Below are 19715 nucleotides of genomic sequence, written 5' to 3' on the forward strand. Positions count from 1 at the left end.
GGATTACAGTCCTGCGTGGTTTGTTTTGTCAGTGTCTCAAAGTTCCCATCAGGAATTTCATGTGTCTGAGAGGCAGATTACAAGCTGCCATTTTAATACCTGACCCTCGCTTTTAAACCGGACAGCTTATTCAAGCACTTCTAAGGCACCTGAAGCAGAGCCGTCAGATATACGCCAAAGGTGCAACAGAAACGTTCCGGTTTATGTTTTCTAAAGTATCAGTGTGGGATGATGCAAGCAAAACATCTCCAGCAAGTGACATTTCTTCAGTCACCCTAGTAATCTGGCACATCCCACCAACTTTCAACTTGAAGACACGCAACCACAAACAGTACTCAGTACCATTTGGAATTTTCATTCATTAATTCACTGCATACACATAATGTATACAGTCAATCACAGAGCCACATATAGATACATCCGTTCACTCTCATTCACTGCATATTTTGGACTATGGGAGGAAACTTGAGGAGCCCTATGACAACAAAGGGAGAACATGTAGTGACACACACTGTAAACATGCAAAGACACGCATAGGAATAGGGGCCCTGTTGGAATTGAACAGGGGATTTTTTTGCTGTGAGGCGCCGACTGCTGCGCCACTCTATTTGGAATTCATAACAAACAAACAAATAAACAAATGAACAAATAAACAGACAGTTCCTGAGAAATCTAAGTGGATTTTTTTTCATTAAAAAAAATCAATACATCTCTCAAATTTCCTCCAATTTATGCAGGGACGTAAAGTCCAAAAGAAAATCAGCAAGGAAAGAAATTACCTAAAAAAATTAAAAAAAAACAAAACTAAATACAAATCAGCAACGAATGACACATAAGGTATTTGCAAGAAATAAACAGGTATGACATAAATGATCATATTTCAATATTTCTAAACTATATTCTATTGAATATTCTATACTATTCTACACTACACCCAAGACATCAGATCATCATCGTTGCAGCTTTTTCTCTCTTTTCTGCACCTGACTGCAACACCCAGCACTAGCATTAGTGATGTGCAATATGATCATTCGCTCATATTGCGACTTCAACAAAAACAATGATCTGGAAATGAGAGGGAGATTGTAAGAAATGATAAAAGAGCTATAACTGCTTATTAAAGCAAAACATTGGACATCTGAGCGGTGTTTAACATCTGGCCACACATCCATTATTGAATGCCACCGTTTTCACCACCACCTCAACCTCCACCTTCACACATACACACACACACACACATACACAAACATCCAAACACGTGCACTCAAACGCATTCACGTGCACATCCACATCTCCTGTACTTTGATAAAGACATTGTTTCAAGGGCACACCAGTGACGTGTCACTGGGTCAGAATTGTCCACTGTATTTCAATGACCACCAGGTCCTCACAGATAATGATTCATTTCAACAAGAAAAAAAATTCACTGCATATTGCGTAATCTGAAGTCAAATGCTTATAGATCTGCGCGTTTTCTTTCTGTCACTTTTTGACGTCTCTTTCATTTTATCAGGCCGCTCCAGGTCATTCTTGATCGCCTCAAGTTCCGTCTGGGAGCCTGGATTTCATTTGCAATATGCAATAACTTTCGCTAGAGGACGGTGTTGCACAGCAAGACAGGTCTATCTATGTATCTATCTATCTATCTATCTATCTATCTATCTATCTATCTATCTATCTATCTATCTATCTATCTATCTATCTATCTATCTATCTATCTATCTATCTATCTATCTATCTCTAATTCTTTAACAATCCGTACAGTAACGCATCACAGTAACAATGAATTTATGTTTGGTTTCCTGTGTTTATGTGTTATCTGTATAGCTTGGCAATATCAAATCAAAATAGCAATATCAAAATAGACAAATATTTGTCTTTGCCTGTACACATTGTACACAAGCAGTATGAGTATTAAAAAAATGGAAGGCAGGCTCACAGAAGTGTGTTGCAGCACTTCTGCTGAATGAATTATTATTCTGTGTTGTTAGTTTAAGTGTTTTTTTGCACTGGATTCAGTTGTTGGGAAAGACAGAAGCAGAGGAAGAGGAAGTTAACGAATGGTTGAAATACTGGGGACAAAATCGCTTTTGCGCAAGTTCAATTTGCACAGGTTTCACAAGGAAGAAAACCACTGTGACACATTTGTTTGACATGTTGAATTGTTTTAATTTATGTATGTGTATAAAGAAAAGTTTCTTGTTCATTTCATAGTTAATTTATTGCTCAATGAACCTCCAAGTGGAGAGAAAACCTCAAAGCAACTTCTGTTTGTACAGCTCATATAGAAGAAGTGAATCATCACTCCCGTCATTGTCGTCATCATTTTCCTACTGTGTGTCTGGTACGGCTGCATTTTATACAAAAAAAATGAATGACTGCTTTAAAATAGAACAAAGTTACATCGCAAAAAAAGACAACTGCATATTCATAAAAAAACAAAAACAAATCAAACTAACAATCTTAAAAAAAAAAAAAAAAAAAAAGAGAATTATAAAAATAAGATTCTATAACAAAATACTGGGAATTTCAAGGACACAAAATTGAATGAGACCACATCAAGTTTCCAAAAAAAAAAAAAAAAAAAAGAAAAATCAACAAATTGAAATTAACAGAAAATGGCCTTGGGCTTTTGGAAATTACAATATTAACTACTCATTAATATGTTTTCATTTTGTTTCATTATTTATTTGTGTCTAATTCCAATGACTAGTAATGCTACATCAGAAATATTTTCCAACATATTTTAGTGAATACAAATTGAATTGACTGATTTGTTGGTAAGTCCACAAAATTTGAACTTTGAATTCACATACACTCTGTGTACAATTTATTGTGTGTTTTTCTTCTTTTAATCTAACGCAACAGCTACTGACATATCAACGTAAAACCATTTCATGCTCAGTTGAGCAGCAAGGATAATTGTTATCATTCCTTATTATAATTATCCCAATTCCCCTCAAAATATTTTCTTGTAAAATATACCTCCAGGAAATAAAAGTGTCTCAGCTTCAAGGGAAAAGCAGTAAAACTGAAGAGCATCACAACAGTTATATGTTGTCATAAATCACCATTTAAAAGTGAGTGACGAGAAACTGAGGCGTTAACAATCCTCGGTGACAAAATAAAACCCCCGGTAATGATTTTCAAAATAAAATACAGAAACCAGTACTAAACGGCTGAATTGAACGGTAGCATCCATTAACAAATAAAAACAAACAAACAAACAAAAAAAAACATTGGAAATCTTTACTATGCGTGTGCATTCACGCGTATAAGTATCGGGGAATTAAACGTGAAATAACCCAAAAACTAGCGAGCATCACGGATATATGAGATCATATCTTTTAGAAATAATTAGATAGATTAATTAATTACATCAAATTAGATAAAGGACTTTGTTATGTTTTTTTAATTTATTTTATTCAAAGAATTCATGAATTTATTATTTTAATTTAGTATTCATGCAGCGAACGACAGGATTTGAAAGCATGCTTTTATTTTGAAAGCACGCATATACAACTTTTTTCCTGCTCTTGCGTGACTTCGGGCAACTTGACGCCGCCTCAGGTGGCCTCACACTGAACGCGGGGGCCGGAGGAAGCAGCGCGGCGAGCAGAGAGACTCGTCCCGACACTGACAGCGGTCGCATCGGCGGGAGGGGGGTCGGTGGGGAAGGTTGGGGGGAAAAAGAAAAAAAAAAGATCCACGCCACTTTCGCCCTACTTCACGGACTTCGCGGGTGGAGATGTCGGGGTCCTTCTGCAAAAGTTTGTACCCGTTCAGCGGGGAGCAGCACCAGCAGGGACTGAGCTTCGACGCCGGGGAGGTGATCAAGGTGGTGCAGGCGCTGCCCGGCGGCTGGTGGGAGGGCGAGAAGGATGGAGCCCGGGGATGGTTCCCCTCCAGTTACGTCCAGGTCCTGGAGGTAAGGAGAGCGGCTGCTGTCACACACACACACGCTCACACACACGCTCACACACACGCAGACACACACACTCCGATGCCCCCCCCCCCCCCCCCCCACACACACACACACAAAGCTTCTTCTTCTCTCACTAAGTCTTAATTAGAGTTGCCCGTGTGTGTGAGTGTGTGTGGGTGTGTGCATGTGTGTGGTGGGTAGTTGAGAGTTCAGACGCGTCTGACACACACACATGCACACACGCACGGGACATAAAGGCAGCATTGACAGATGCTCGAGTGAATAGTTTTCCCGTGAGCGCTGATCACATTAACTCTTCTTCATTCCACAACCACACACACACACACACACACACACACATACACGCATTCCTCGCGCATTCTCAGGTCTCCTCAGCCCCCCCGCCCCCTACCCACCAAAACACACACACACACACACACACACACACACACACACACACTCCCAAGTCTGGAAAGCGTCTTTGCACTGTGTGTGTTAACAGGTGTGTGACACCAGGCTCCTCTCCTGAGTGTGACAACAGACAGCAGTATGTTTGTGTGCGTTTGTGTGTGTGTTGGTTTTCCAAGTTTCCCTGAGTGGAGACACACTGATGATGAAACACTCTGCTGTTAAAGTCTGCTGGGGTGGGGCTGAAACTACCCCACCCAGAGAGTAAAGGTGGAGGGAAACTCGTTTTCCATCTTTTCATCTTATCAAGAATGTTCCTGCTGCTTCCTTCATTTCTTCTCAGCCGGTGTCACTTCCTCCTGAGCATCGGTTGATCTCTCGCCCGCCTTCATGCAGTTACCTGTCAAACTAAAGGTCATTACTTCCTGTTTTCTTTTTTAGCCCCCCAGATCATATAATGTCTCTGAAAATATCGGATTCGCTACATTTAGGGCCTCAGCGTTGAGGTGATTGGGATCTTTGACAAAGCCAAGTTGGTGTCGAGGACGACCGCCCCGGTTCGTTGCCGTCTGGTTCTTTTTCTGTTTTCGGACGACCGAGAACTGACCCACACAAGAGTTGGGTCATTTTTTGGTCATTTCATAATGATCTTTTTGATTCGGACTATTGGATCCTCCGTGGTTGATCAATATTCGTCGCTAAGCCACGCGGGGAAGCCTCTGTAAATCCTCACATCAGCCAAACAGCAGCTAATAATGACCTAGAAAATTATCTGAAAATCTGAAAAATTGTATCCTGATTGAAAATACGGATTTTTTTGTATCATGTATTTTTATTTATTTATTATTTCAATTATTTTTACGGTAAAATCACCATGTTCTAGGGTGGCGCCTAACCAGAGCATGGCGTACCGTATCCTTGGCTGTGATTGGCTCAGCGACCGTCGCTTCATTCTCTGCATCCACTGCGCATAGCGTTTATTCAGCATGCTATCTTCTTTTCCTTTGGGCTTTTCCCTTCATGGGTCGCCACAGCGAATCAACCTTCTCCATCAAACCCTATTCTCTGTATCCTCCTCTACCTTCATATCCTCTCTCACTTCGTCCATAAATCTTCTCTTTGGTCGTCCTCGACACCTCCTGCCTGGCAGCTCCAATTCCAGCATCCGTCTACTGGTCCCATTACTGTCTTATACACCTTTCCTTTCATTCTGGCTGATAGTCTTCTATCGCAAGCTTTAAATAATAAAATGAAAATATGCTCGCTATGTTGCATACTTTCATTTATTGCCACTACATGTAGATATACACTGCTCAAAAAAATAAAGGGAACACTTAAAAAACACATCCTAGATCTAAATGAATGAAATATTCTTATGAAATACTTTGCTCTTTACACAGTTGAATGTGCTGACAACAAAATCACACAAAAATGATCAATGGAAATCAATTGTATCAACCCATGGAGGTCTGGATTAGGAATCACACTCAAAATTAAAGTGTAAAAACAAACTCCAGGCTGATCCAACTTTGATGTAATGTCCTTAAAACAAGTCAAAATGAATCTGTGTTGCTTCCTGAGTGGACACTATGATTTCACAGAAGTGTGATTGACTTGGAGTTACATTGTGTTGTTCAAGTGTTCCCTTTATTTTTTTGAGCAGTATATATTTGTATACAGGACTGTCTCAGAAAATTAGAATATTGTGATAAAGTTCTTTATCTTCTGTAATCCAATTAAAAAAAAAAAAAAAAAAAAAAAAAACTTTTTCATGATATTCTAATATTTTGAGATAGGACTTTGGAGTTTTCTTAAGATGTAAGCCATAATCGGCAATATTACCATAATTAAATTTTTGCAATATTTTAGTTGATTTGTAATGAATCCAGAATGTATGACACTTTTGTTTTTGTGATTGCATTACAGAACATAAAGAACTTTATCACAATATTCTAATTTTCTGAAACAGTCCTGTATACACTACTGGACAAGAGTATAAAGAGCCTGAACAACAACCTCAGTGTGTTGTTGGATGTGTCATCACTCACTGTGACTCATGGCATCGTGACAGATGCAGAAGTCCCCTCTTTATTTCTCCATCCTCTGTAGTTTTGTTGATGGTCGCTCTTACAGTGTTACTAAGGCAGACGTCACTTTCCCACCTGCACGCACAAATGTACACACACACACACTCACATACATCTTAATTTATATAATGCCTGTTACATGTTCACTGTTTGGCATTGTTAACCAAAGCAAATTCCTTGTAATTGTAAAACAACTTGCCAATTAAAGCAATCGTGATTGTGATTGTGATTCCGACACACTCGCCCGACTTGTCCCTCGCTCCAGCCTCCTCTTTGCACCTCACACACCCGCATTTCACACTGCAGTGACACACACATCTGTGTCTCACACACCGTTGTATCATGTAACACTGTATCACACACAGGATGGTCTCACACACCCCCATCTTAAAACACACAGTCTTCACCGCTTTCTGGAACGCCATACTTTAGTTGCCAACCTAGGATGGCCTGAGGTGACCACCGGTTGAAACCTTGTTGTTCAATTGCCGAGGATCTGTGGAGAGCAGTTTTTGAACCACAGTTGACAGCTGACCAGACGAGACACGCCGCTTTTGTTGACAACTTTTTGTCCTCAATAGGGAATCTGACGATGGGCTACCAAAACGTTCACCTTTTTTTTTTTCGGCCTGAGCGCTAAGGGTTCATTGGAGTTTTGAGGCTTTAATCGGAGCTTTCTCTACTTTGGGCTCGACCGGCTATTATGCTAAGCTAAGCTACAACCGCCTTTAACGCAGAGACAAGATGCCGTGTTGTTTTGACTCGCCGCTGTTTTTTCACAGACTAAGCGTCTTCTGAATGAAATGCTAACATTGGGACGCAAGTGGGATATTTTAACCCAAATTTGCACAGAAAGAGTCGAACAACAAACTGAATTAGTTTTGTTGTTTTTTTGCTTTTTTTTTTCGCTCTGATTTAGTTTTCAGATAAAACACAATGGGGCGTCTTTGAAGCGGAACACTGCGTTTCTTCTTATCAAAACTCCCAACCCTCTGGAGCGTCAGAGCCGCTGAAGACAATGATTCATTGTCCGTGTTACGAGAAGGAAATGAAAAAGAGAAAGAGCGAACAAAAGCACATCAGAACTCTCCCCGCGACTGCGACTCTGTCTCTGTTGACTCCGCGACGTCGGCCGAAGAAGTCGTCCAAAACAAACATGGACGCTTGAGGGGTTTCTATCAGCAAGCGAGAAGTCGGTCCTTTGTCAGACCGTCGCTCCATGGAGTCACCGCATTTAGCCTTGCGCCATCTTTTTGCACTTTACGTAACTCCGGAGCAGTTTTCCCCACGTCAAAGAGGGTATTTTGTGTCATCTATTATTCATATGATGGTGGTTCCAGTCCCAGCAGGGGAGGGGGAGTGTCCCATTAGGTATTTCCATCATTCAACGGTTTCTAGCAACAAATACGAAACAAACGGAAACTTGAAACCAGCCGCGTCGAACGACGGCCCGTCGGAGTCGGGGAAGAAACGGCGCTACAATTGATGCGGTACAGACGATCCGTTCGGGTGCAGCCGGTGGAACAGGAGCCTAGCAGATATTTTTTTTCACTCCCCAAACTGCCATCTGGTCGTTACTTTTCTCTGAATCAACAGTGGCAGGTTCCTCGGAGCCTCTCGGCACGATACAGTCATTAGAGCCGCATTCTGCGCTGCATGACTACATTCCTGCTATGTATCGAGACGCCGTTAGCCGCTATGTCCAAACGCCGCCCCGGTGTCGGCTTTATCAGCCCCGGTGATTGCAGAGGAAAGCAATAACGGGACACATGATGAAAGAAAAAGCAAAACAAATTTGTCTGACACGAATGACACTAAGTCAGATTATAGGAAAGCCGGTGATAGTATTTTATTCTATGTCAGTACAAAGTGTTAATACAGTTTCCAAGATGTACTGGAAGTATCACGTACACCTTATGTGAAATGTACCAAGTACATTGGTGATCATACACATTCTGATTTAATTGATATTTTAAATGGTGTCAAAGTCACTTTATCAGACAATTCTGGGTGATACCTGTAACCACCACTGTCACAAAGACGGCAATTAGACGCGAGGGAAGACGCTACATTTTTTAAGTGGGAAGTGAGGTTCAGGCAAATGTTCCAACTCAATGAAACCCAATGAAACATCGACCTCGGCCGTCATCAGTGTGAGTATATTGAAACTTTGCATTTGTTGCCGCTGTCACGAGCTCACATAATGATGATGAAGAGCTAACGGCCCAATTGGATTATTCACGTATGCGATATTTACGTTTATAGATGATCTACTCTGTTGGTGGGAGATGAAATCAGCTGATCAATGTGATGTTTATTTGCCTCATGAGAGTAGATTGGTCGTTTTTTTAGCCATCAAGAAAAATGTCATCATTAAAAAAAAATAGAAAATTTTTTATCATCATTTGCCATTTGTTGGCCTTGAATAAAATTAAATAAAAAACAGTTTCTTCAAATTACACTCAGATGGAAAAAAATGATTTGAAGGGAATAATGAGTTGACATTTATTCTAATAATAATTTGTTGAACAATTCAGACAGTTTCATGACAGCATTTTTCCCCAGATATCTTTTATCTCTTTTTGGTTTTCTTTTTTTTTTTTTTTTTTCTATAACCCAGGTGGATTTATGTTTCAAGTGATCCGTCCAGGAATCTGTAGCAACTCTCGGGTCATTTATCACCCACTGAGTTTCTGGGTTCGTCAGATGGTTAACAGGGATGACGAATGTTTCCTCGTCTTCGGTGCCTTTATGCTTAATAGATGGATAATAACCGTTTCCCCAAAAGGCCTGTAACTTATCCACATGAACCGGGCTCATGTTTGGCCAAGTCGCACTTGAGACAGTGCATGATGGTCCTGGGCGAGCAACTCCATGTCACAGTCATGGCGGAGCCGGACACGTTTCACGGGACAATTTGTGATTATTTAAATAGATAACATGGAATAAAAAAAATTTAGACTTCTGGCATTTGTATTTTTCAGTTTTTGGGGAAAAATATTTCATCAATTTTTTGTTGTAACAACTTGCCCTGTAGCTTATATTACATTATCTAGATCTTTGATTTTGAATGTCAATAATGAAATTACTTTTGAAGAGTTTTCCATTATTTTAGCTATTTTTTTGATTGTTCTTTATGCAGGTACTTGTTGTTTTTTAATACTTCTATATTGCTATATTTTGACTTTATTTATTGTTTTCTTTTATTATTAAGTTGCAGTAACCTGCTTGTGAACATCACCTCAAAGATCATTTCTTGTGTGATGCCTTTTTAGAAACCTAAATTTTGTGCGGATTATTAATAGCTCTAACTTGGTGATTTGAAGTATAATTTCTGGAATACTTTGATTTCCTCAACTACAAATTCCAAGTTTTTGTCACATGTGTGGTCACCTGTAGAATTTTGTCTTTTTATTTGTGACCCTTTTTGTAATGTTTTGTTGATTTTGCTAGCATAATGCCAGTTTACGCGTGCGATTTTCATTTTCTTTTTCCCTCTTTGCTTTGCGAATGAGTGAACTGACCGTAGACTGAACTTCATTATCAAACCAGAGGAACAACAGCAGCTGCCTCGGAAAATATGTTTGTTTTTTTTTTTTTCACAATAATGGGAGTCATGTTTTGATATAAAAAAGCTCAGTGAAACATTGCGGTCAGAAATGTTCCCTGGCTGGAACACAATTAATCATCTATCAATCAATCAATCAATCACAACTGATCAAAGTGCTATCACAGTGTCACAACTGTCACTCTTCCTTTGAAAAGTGATAGTGACAATATTATTCACAAACTCTTGAGCTGCAGATTACCAGTCAGGACAGTGATGTAATGTTGATCTTCCAACATATTAATAGTGGACTCAAGTTAGGAGCCCCGACGCTGTGTCTTCTCTCTCTGCAGCATGACTTAGTGAGTCTCGCATGAGTTAGTGTGCTGTCGTCAAGGTTACGGCTGTAAACCACTCGCAACCGCAAACGCTCCGTCTTGGGGTGTCCCCCTGCTCTGCTGTCAGCTCGGTTTATCCTGAGTGGGCGCAGCTTCCAGCTGATTTTTCTGGTTGCGGTTTTGCCCGGGTACTGTCCCACACACAGCCAGGTGCTTCCCCTCTTCTTCTCCTGCACTCCAGTCCACACACACACACACACACACACACATACACACACACACACATGCACCAAACAGTAGTGTGCACCCCTCCGGGCAATGTAATGATCATATCTTCAAAAAGAAATTCATCATGCATTTTACTGTTTTTGAAGAAAAAAAATATAATAATTTTATCCTCTATTAATACTTTGTGGGGAAATTCGTTTTCTGCAATTAACTTATCATGGATGAACCATGAAGAGTGGGCTGCCGTCCACCAGCGCCAGGGGAGCAGTTAGGGGTTCAGTGTGTTGCTCAAAAACACTTGCACACACTAGGAGGAGCCAAGAATCAAACCAGGGGCAGTGGTGTGTGTGTGTGTGTGTGTATGTGTGTGTGTTTGTGTGTGTGTGTGTGCTCTACCTCCTGCGCTACTCCGCCCCCAAGCAACACAAAAACATCAGAAAAAAAAGCAACAACAGAACAAAAAAACATCAGAAAAAAATGCAAAAAAAAAGGAAAAGCAAAGCAAATCACCAAAATTGTCTGATTATTAAGGATATTTAGGAATATCTATGATTTACATAGCTTTCCGTTTGAATAAAAAAAGGTGTTTTCACGATGGAAGAAAAACAAATTACACAAAATTACAGAAAAATCCAAAACATTAAACATTCCTCTGACCTCAGAAAACCGAGCAGAAAATGGAGCTTGATTTCTATGAGTCCCCTGCAAGTGATAACATTATAAATGATGAATAAGCCCATTATTAGCCATTACTGATAATCAGCAGACCCTATTTTAAGGATCAGTCTGTTCCCTTGTGGTCTATGCAGTCATTTTAGAAAACATTAGCGCGGTTAAGAGCGTAATTAGGGTTATTTTCAACTCGAGCCTTAATTCCTCATTGCCCCCCCCAACACCCTCGGTCAGAATCAGTTCACACCGATCTTTTTATTTTAAATCAAGAGCCCAGTTTGTCAATGTGTCTGACGTAATGTTTGTTTGTTTTGTGCGCGTGCATGCGTGTGTGTGTGGGTGTGGGTGCGCGCTTGTGCGCGTAGCTCACACCCTGAGATATAAAGGAGATCAGGCTTTTCAGTAGAACGCAGTGGGAGGAAAATGCAGCGGCGCACGGCGCGCTTCTTTACCTCACTGACACGCGGGCAGTCAAAGGTCAAATCAGATGTTTGAATCTACCTGCAGGTTCGATCTTCCCGGCAACAACATGTCAAACATATTTAAGCCTTTATATTTTGTTTTCTTCCAACTGAATTAGAGCCAGCCGTGCGGCTTGATTTTTAGTAAATTGTTGATTTAATCGAAGGCCTTGTTTATTAATAATTAAACTATTTATATCCAGTTTCAGATATCCAACAATATATCATCACCTTTAAAAAAAAACTACTTATGTTCATAAATTGCTAATATTTTCTCCGCCATTGTTTATCAACAGGTGACCGACGAGACAACCAATAAAATGTAAACAAGCAAAAAATAAAAATCTCCAAATAATTGGATAGAAATGACAATGAATGACTAACAGTATTGTAGAGTCAGTATATAATAACCTCATATTCAGACAAACTTAGTAAAGAGTCATAAATTAAGTATTAATTGCATCTTTCACATTCCAGTTTGTGATGCGTTGTGTGTTCTCACACTGAAATACTTGTTTGCGACGTATTTGAACCTCAGCTTAAAGTTAAACCGTGCTCAGCGAGCGCTGGAAAGACAACCACTGTCCTCCCGTTGATTATTTAAAGATGGGAAAAAAAAAGGAAAAGTTAAGGGAAATTTTCCCATTTGGCCCCAATTCTCTTACATGTTGAACTCATTTTCACTTATGTATTTTACCAATAAAAAAAAAAAAGAGAAAAATCATTCAAAATGACTTTGTTGCTTTGAGCATCACGCACCATGGCAGTTTCGTTTTATTTTTCACCGAGTTCTATTTAACGTTTGTTCCCTTGAATGCACCCTATTGTCATCGTTTGTTTTTCTGCACTTTTCGGGACAAAGACGTCAGCATTTACAGCGACGCCGTTTCGACCCTTGACTTCCTGACACACCAACAATCGGTATCAGCGTGAACACGACGGACCAGCCGACCCTCGAGAGAATTACCCCCTCCGACTCCACCCCCATCCCACCCGGCGCAGTTTGATCATGCATGGACGACATGCACACTCGGCCCCCCCCGTGCACAAGTCCTGCCTTTGTGTTGGCTGTCGTGGAAGCTCAAAGTGAAAGCGGCGTGAGAAATTAACATAAACTGGAGAGGGTGGATGACACAAACAGGCTTTGTTTGCTTTTGGGACACTCGCACACATGCAAACTCACACACACACACACACACACTCATTCACACACGCACCAGCTCTGCAGACAGTCATTGCAGTCGATGTGGGATCGTGCGCACGCGCTCACTATCTGTGTCTGGCTTCTCCACATCTGGGGGCTTCGCTGCAGGCGCCCACATCTGCAAACCAAAACAAGACATCCCCCGCCTCAGTCTGGCCCGCTCAACACGTTTTTGCCCCGCTTTGTCGAGTCGGCGAGCGGCTGACCGCGCATGTGAGCCGTGTTTTCTCACACGAGGCCCCCCGAGCGGCCGCTGAGTGATCCCAGAAGATCCATCAGGAGGTTAGCACAACATTCTCCGCCTGGCTGCGGCGATAACAGCGCCGACGAAAAGGACTGACGTAGCGTGGGAGTCGTGTGAGAGTTTGTCCGTGTTCTGATGGGGAGGGGGGGGGGGGGTCGGTGCTCATATTTTGTGCGTGCACACACACACACACACACACACACACACACATACACTTGGAGATGATACGAGCGTCATACCTTCTGAAATTACCCTTAAATCAGGTTTTAACAGCTGACACCAGGACGATTTTCCGCAATATAGCTATAGAATATATATATATTTATCCAGAATATTTGTACAGTATATATTGCATAATTCATATAAAACATAAGCATTATAAGCATACATATCCATGTATGTTCAAGTTGTAAAATGGACAGGAATAATTAGTTTTTGGGTCATTTCTTGTCAATTATTAATTGATATTTTGATGATTTCAGATTTGGGGCAGTTTTTTTGGCTGAGAATTTGGGATATCTGTTGCTGAGCCTTAGAAGAATTCTCCAGAGTATGACTTTAATTGTGTGAGGAATTTCGTATGATTTTTTTTTTTTACAAATATGAAGGATTATTTTACCTTTTTAATTTTTGGCTGATTTTTTTGTAGGGAGACATAAATGCGGTGTGCCAAGCCATTACAAATAATAATAAGATGTCATTCAATATTTATTGAGTCAAGTCAGATTTTATTTATATCTTGCCAAATCATAACATAGTTGTCACTTTCCACGGAGAGCAGGAATGATCTTCAAAATGATTGACAGAGACCGTACATTTCCCCATGAGCGAGTTCTCACGACAGTGGTGAAGAAATAAGTGCCTTTTCGCGCTGCAGAAACCTTGGACGGATTGGATCTCAGTTTGGGCGGCCTTCAGTCTCGACTGATTTGGGTATAAAGAGGGAACGAGAGAGAGAGAAGAACAGAGTGCTAGAAGTCAAGAGGGGGATGAGGGTTGGAAGGGACAGGCAGTTATAAATCCAGTAGTGCTTGCAGTTACATAAGAGCTGAAGTAATGCGATAATAGCTTTAATTTTCATAAAACAAATAACAATGGTGGACGCCTGCGGAGACGGCTGCAGTAGATTAAGCCACGCCCCTTGGGAACCTGCAAAATGTGAAGGCAAAAGGTTGTTGTCATACACTGATGGAGGGATATTCATCAGTATGCCTATCACATCAGAACTAGTGGCTAGCCTAGTGCTAACTACAAGCCTACTCCTAAGCAAAGAGAGGGTTTTGGAGGAAGTAGCTCGGTACTGTATTACGGAAGAGCTTAAGAACCTTTTTTTCTGTTGCAAATGTTCGAGCTGACCTGAGTGGCATTTCAAGTCTTGGGCCATTTGAGAAAAATGAGAGGAGTCCGATGATATAGTAAGCGTCTGGTGAATTTTGTTTTGTCTGTAAGACAACAATAGTTTGTCTGGTAACATTTCCTGCAGGAGTAGCTGTCCAAACTGCTAACATGAAGCCACAAGCCTTTCTTTAAATGTCTCTTCTGGGTTCCGTCAATCCATGAATGCGAGCGGTCAGGAATGCAAGGAGTGAAAATACTTGATGCTCTGTGCTAAAATGTCCACTTTGAAGGATTTAAGGATGAAAAATTTGGCGGGACAAAGGTCAAGGTCATGGTGATCTTGGAAAACGTGTTTTCATGATGGAACCTCCACATCCATGAATAACAGGTTGGAAAGAGAACAATTGACAGCGGATGGGTCAAAAGTCAGCTTCTTCTTGACATTTTAATATGTGCCTAAAACACATTTCTGTCTTCTCTTCCTTTAATGGGTCTGGACAAAGGTGTGAACGGCAGCTGTTTGTTTTATTTTTATCTTTACATTGACGTTCAGTCGGTTGATGGCAATCTAAATATCACGGATGATTCATGCCTGATAAAATCGAATTACGATTTTAATCGATGAGTCATATCCCCGTGTTGAAGGCAGGCGTCTCCTGTCCGTATGAGGTGAGAGAGAGGAGTCAGTGCGGCGCCACCGGCAGACCAGCGGTGGCAACAGATCCCGGATGAGCCGTCCTTGTCCAAAGCCATTCCCACGGTAACGCCCGAGGATGGCCGCTACCCGCTGATGGTTTTCATCAGTCGCGTACATAAGATGTGAGGAAAAAAAAACACTTAAGCAAACAAACCTGTCAGATGTGCCAAAGTGAGCGACTGTGACATTTTTTTATTTTTTGCGTACTTCAAATCAAGACCTCATGACAACTTAATGCTGGAAATGTAACTTAATACGCAGCCATTAAAAATCCCACCCTGTCATATTTTGTTATTGGTATTTTAGGAAATTGGTTTTATTTTAGACAATTCAAAAATGCTGCAGTTCTGTCAGCATCCTCTCGGAGGTGCAGTGGCTGTTGCTTCTCACATAGGCTGTATTTTTTTCATTTTTAAAAAGGAGGTGTTTGCTGGCTGTGCACAAACAATTCAAAATGTTACATCTTTACACAAACATCTCTGTCTAGATCACTTCTTTTCACCATCGTCATTTGACTACAAACCTTTCATGTAGCATTTCTTTCATTCAGTGTATTTAGTCTTTGCCGAGCTCCATTAAGTTATATTTATATGTCAATGTTAAGCTAAAATGCAGAATATGCGAATATGTTAAAAAATATGGGGAATATGATAAAATATATGATACGGGAATATGATAAAAAGTCAGATAGCTCTGGTCATACAACCTACATGTGACGGCAGAGGTTATCAGTTTAGCACCTCCAGTGATTTTTGGCTCCCGATCAAAATATATTGCATTGGTGAGGATTTGAGGTCGCGTTTTTCACCGTGACCACGTATTTTGGACACGGCCACCAGCGGCTCCATGTGAACTTCCCACCCACCCACTGTGTCGGCCCAGAAAGGGAAGGTGGAGGTATTTATGAGTGAATAATAGGAAACAGACACTTCCCCTGCCGTCACACCTCGCGGCATCCCCTGACTGGACGAGGTGAGAACGGGGGGCAGATGCTCTTGAAAAAAATATATACATTTAAAAAAACAATACAGGAGACCAGCGCACGCTCGCCTGCTGCATCTCATCAAGAAAAACACTGCTGCTTTGTGTTTGCGGTGTGCGTGTTTGTTCGCGTGTGTGTTTACTGTCGCTCCAGTACGTAGTATGCAGCTGGAATCTGTTTGGTCTGTGCTCACGTACAGTACAGGGTGTACAGTCTGACGTCGCCGCACAGAGAGGATCCAGTCTGAGCTGAGGATGCGATGGCTTGAAGTAACTGCAGTTCATTGTTAGAATTCAAAAAAACAAAAAAAGCAATTACAAATAGAAAGGTACTGTAATTAATTTTGGTTTTTGCTGACAAACTTCATAGAATATAATAACGAAGTACATTAAAAAATTAGAAAAGACAAGACTATCATATTGGCCAATTAACTAAAACATTTCCAGTTTATTGAACAGTGTCAGGACACAAATAACAAGGCAAAGCTAAATCAGTTCATGCGTGGGGACGTCTTACGAGTGGAACATTGCTAACATGACTTTTTTTTTTTTCTCTTGGTGTCGCAGCCACACGTTTGCTATCTATCTCTATGTCCTTCTGTCTTGCTGATGAATCTTTCTCATACTCTTTTAATCACTTCCTGTATAATTCACACAAACACAACCCTGCAGAGTAACACTACGAGTAGTGATTGCGCAGCGATCTGCAATGGACAAGTTGCTTAATGCATGCTGTGCACAGGAGTTGCAAAGAATGATGCTAATGTCGCCGAGCGAATCAGAGCCCGGGGTTTAGAACACCGGGCTCTGGTTGGTCACCACCCTGTAAAAATGCTTATTGTTCCATGAAAAAATAACTGAAATAATAAATATCGAAGAATATATTTTTTATTGCAAACAACCAGAAAATTCCACAATATAAAATCAGATATCCAAAAGATAAAAATCCACCATACATTGATAATGGGAAAGGTGAACTGCAATATGGTGAGGGAGTGCGCTATTGTCTGTGGAGGTTCTCAGTCGTCCAGGACGAATGGGGAGTCGTCCCAATAACCAATGGGGAGTTTCCGAATGTAACCGCTGCGTTTTTGGGACGCAGCGGTTACATTCGGAAACTCCCCATTGGTTATTAGAACGGAAGGAGCCTCTCGGACGAGGGATGAAACGTCCTCGAGCGAAGAAATTCAAGTCCAGTTGCCAAGACAAGAAGATTTCGATAAGTACTGTATTGTTGCATATTCCAAACTAGGTGCACTCACATAAAGAATCATGGTACACCAAGGGATTATTGTACATCCCTACTGATAGTCAGGCAAGATCCTGTTGCTGATGTAGAACCTGGGTACTTTACATATGAACCACTTAATTGTCTTTGTCCAGATTTTTTCAGTTGTCGGTCGATCAGTGGTTCTGACATCGGACAGTGTTCAAATTCAACCGCCAGACTAAGAAACCCATGACAGTTGACACTCCTGCAGTTAGGGGCGGCCGTGGAACTACGAACCTTCCATAGAGCCCGGAAGCTTCGTAGTTCAATTCCCAGTTCCTCCCGTCTACAAGCCAAAATGTCTTATGGAAAGACATTGAACCCCAAGTTGCTCCCGATGGTTTGGTTGGCGCCTCCCTTGCCAGCTCTGTGACTGTGTGAACGGGTGAATGCTATCTAATGTTAAGCGCGATTAAGTTTCTCTATGTGTTGAGACCATTTAACGCTGTTGTTTTCAAGTTGTGCATTCATTGAACAAAATATAACATCGTCCAAACGGTACAGTGTTACCATGCAGACAAAGAGACATTTTATCATATTTTTGAGCTCACATTTTGGGAGTATCGACTCCAACATTGAACGTTACGCTTCTTTTCATTTCCAAGTCTGTCTCTCATCTAGATTTTGTATTTCTTTAAAGCTAAATCTGCCTCTCTGGCAGCGCCCAGCGCTCCAGTCTGACAACATCTACCGAGTCCGAGTGTGATGTAATATCGCATCCATTAATACAGAAGGTGTCCTTAATTCGATACAGCAAAGTTGATGTCCAACATCTGCAGTTTGGACGGCTGTTAAGAGCAAACCGACATTTGGGAAAATCCCGCTTTTTCCTCTCCAGCTCCTTTCTCTCTCTTTCCTTTTGCGCATTTTTTGGCAGCATTTAGCGACACGTTGTGCTAATCAGGAGAGGGTGAACCTTTGCATCATGACGGCAGTGCTGTAAATGCGGTTCTAGTAACTGGACGCTCAAAACTGCGGTGAAGGAATACGTGCACGAGGCACGACAATGATGCTAAGTACTAAAAATATCTTTTTTTTTACAATTTATAATTCATCAAGGGCGCACGGTGGCAGAGTTTACATCATTATAATGTACTTTATACCTTGGGAACCCCAGGTTGCTCTGTGTTTTACAGTCAGGCCTCATTTAGTGACGGGATCCTTTCCACGCTGCAAATCTGAAGGAGTTTTCTAGCAAAACTATAAACTGCGGTCATAAAGGAGACAGAGGAAATGTCATATAGAATGATTATAACTATGGTTTCACTGCAGATTTTCCATCCCTGAGAAAGTGTTTCCTTGTGTCTAGATAGATAAAATGCAATCTGGAATCACCGAAACCAGGCTGAATCATAGGAGTGAGGCTCTTTGTGCTGGACTTGATTCTTTGTTGCAGGTTTAAAACATAATATCCCTTTTGGGTGATATTCCGCAGCTATCTAAGGGCCTCCATCAGAAGTCCACTGGTGTACAGAAAACCATGTTCTGAAGCGCTTGTACATGTTCAGGATCCTCTCCAGCTCGGGATCCTTTCCAGCTGGAGGCCGAACAGCTGCTCCGACAATCCCTGACCCCTGCAGATTCCCCTCCTCCCGAGTCCAGATGTTTCCACAGGGAGTCACCGCAGGTCAAGTTCAGTTCACACACAGAGGGACGATGTCCGCCGCTACGTGGCAAAATCTGGCACGCCTTCGTCTAAACGCTCTCTCACGTCAGGCGGACTATCGGTGAGTCCGATAATCTCGTCCGTCGCAATAAGGGTTGCTCAGACTGCACACTCATCCAGCCAGTGAGTGGGTGACCGGCTTTAACTAAACATGTGATATGACGTGACGACGGTTGAGCCCCATGACTCAGCTCTTCGGAACAATCGGCAACATTCAAATGTTGCTAACCTGCTAAATGCAGATGGATGGGTTAGTCATCCGGTTTTGAAACACAGCGTTTACTTCTTTGTGTTGGAAACGGCTGAGAAGCTTCGCAACCAAAAACAAGCATTTTTCTGGCAGTTTAATGATGTAACTTTCCTGTTGCACATAATTTGTTTTAGATATGATAAATGAGTATTTAATTGTAGTTGATTATTTATGATTACGTCACATCACTATCAATGAGTTAACAGCGCCAGCCATCCCAGTATGACTTCTCTGGGTTCAAGTCAATCAAGATAAGATATTTTTTACCAGTTTGGCCAACATTCGCGGGGCAAAATCAAAAATAGCTGTCTGCGCTAGAACGAGGGAAAAAACAGATATAGAAAATGACTGTTATCAGTGCATCAATACATCCTTTTAAATGTAAACAGACATAAAGCC

At 41.3% G+C, this 19715-nt stretch overlaps 1 protein-coding gene across 1 annotated transcript in view; it reads left to right on the forward strand.

Annotated features, from left to right (window-relative positions):
- Positions 1-3569: 3569 nt before the first annotated feature.
- Positions 3570-19715, forward strand: part of gas7b (growth arrest-specific 7b) — a 76998-nt gene continuing 60852 nt past the window's right edge. Inside the window, exon 1 of the mRNA XM_086140220.1 lies at positions 3570-3928. Within this exon, the coding sequence (XP_085996346.1) occupies positions 3749-3928 (180 nt within the window). The 5' untranslated portion in view covers positions 3570-3748. The remainder of the gene's footprint in view (positions 3929-19715) is intronic.

This window comes from Fistularia commersonii, chromosome 33, assembly GCF_037954325.1.
Source record: "Fistularia commersonii isolate RoL2024-O1a breed Wild chromosome 33, RoL_Fcom_v1.0, whole genome shotgun sequence".
In the NCBI taxonomy this organism is placed as follows: Eukaryota; Metazoa; Chordata; class Actinopteri; order Syngnathiformes; family Fistulariidae; genus Fistularia; species Fistularia commersonii.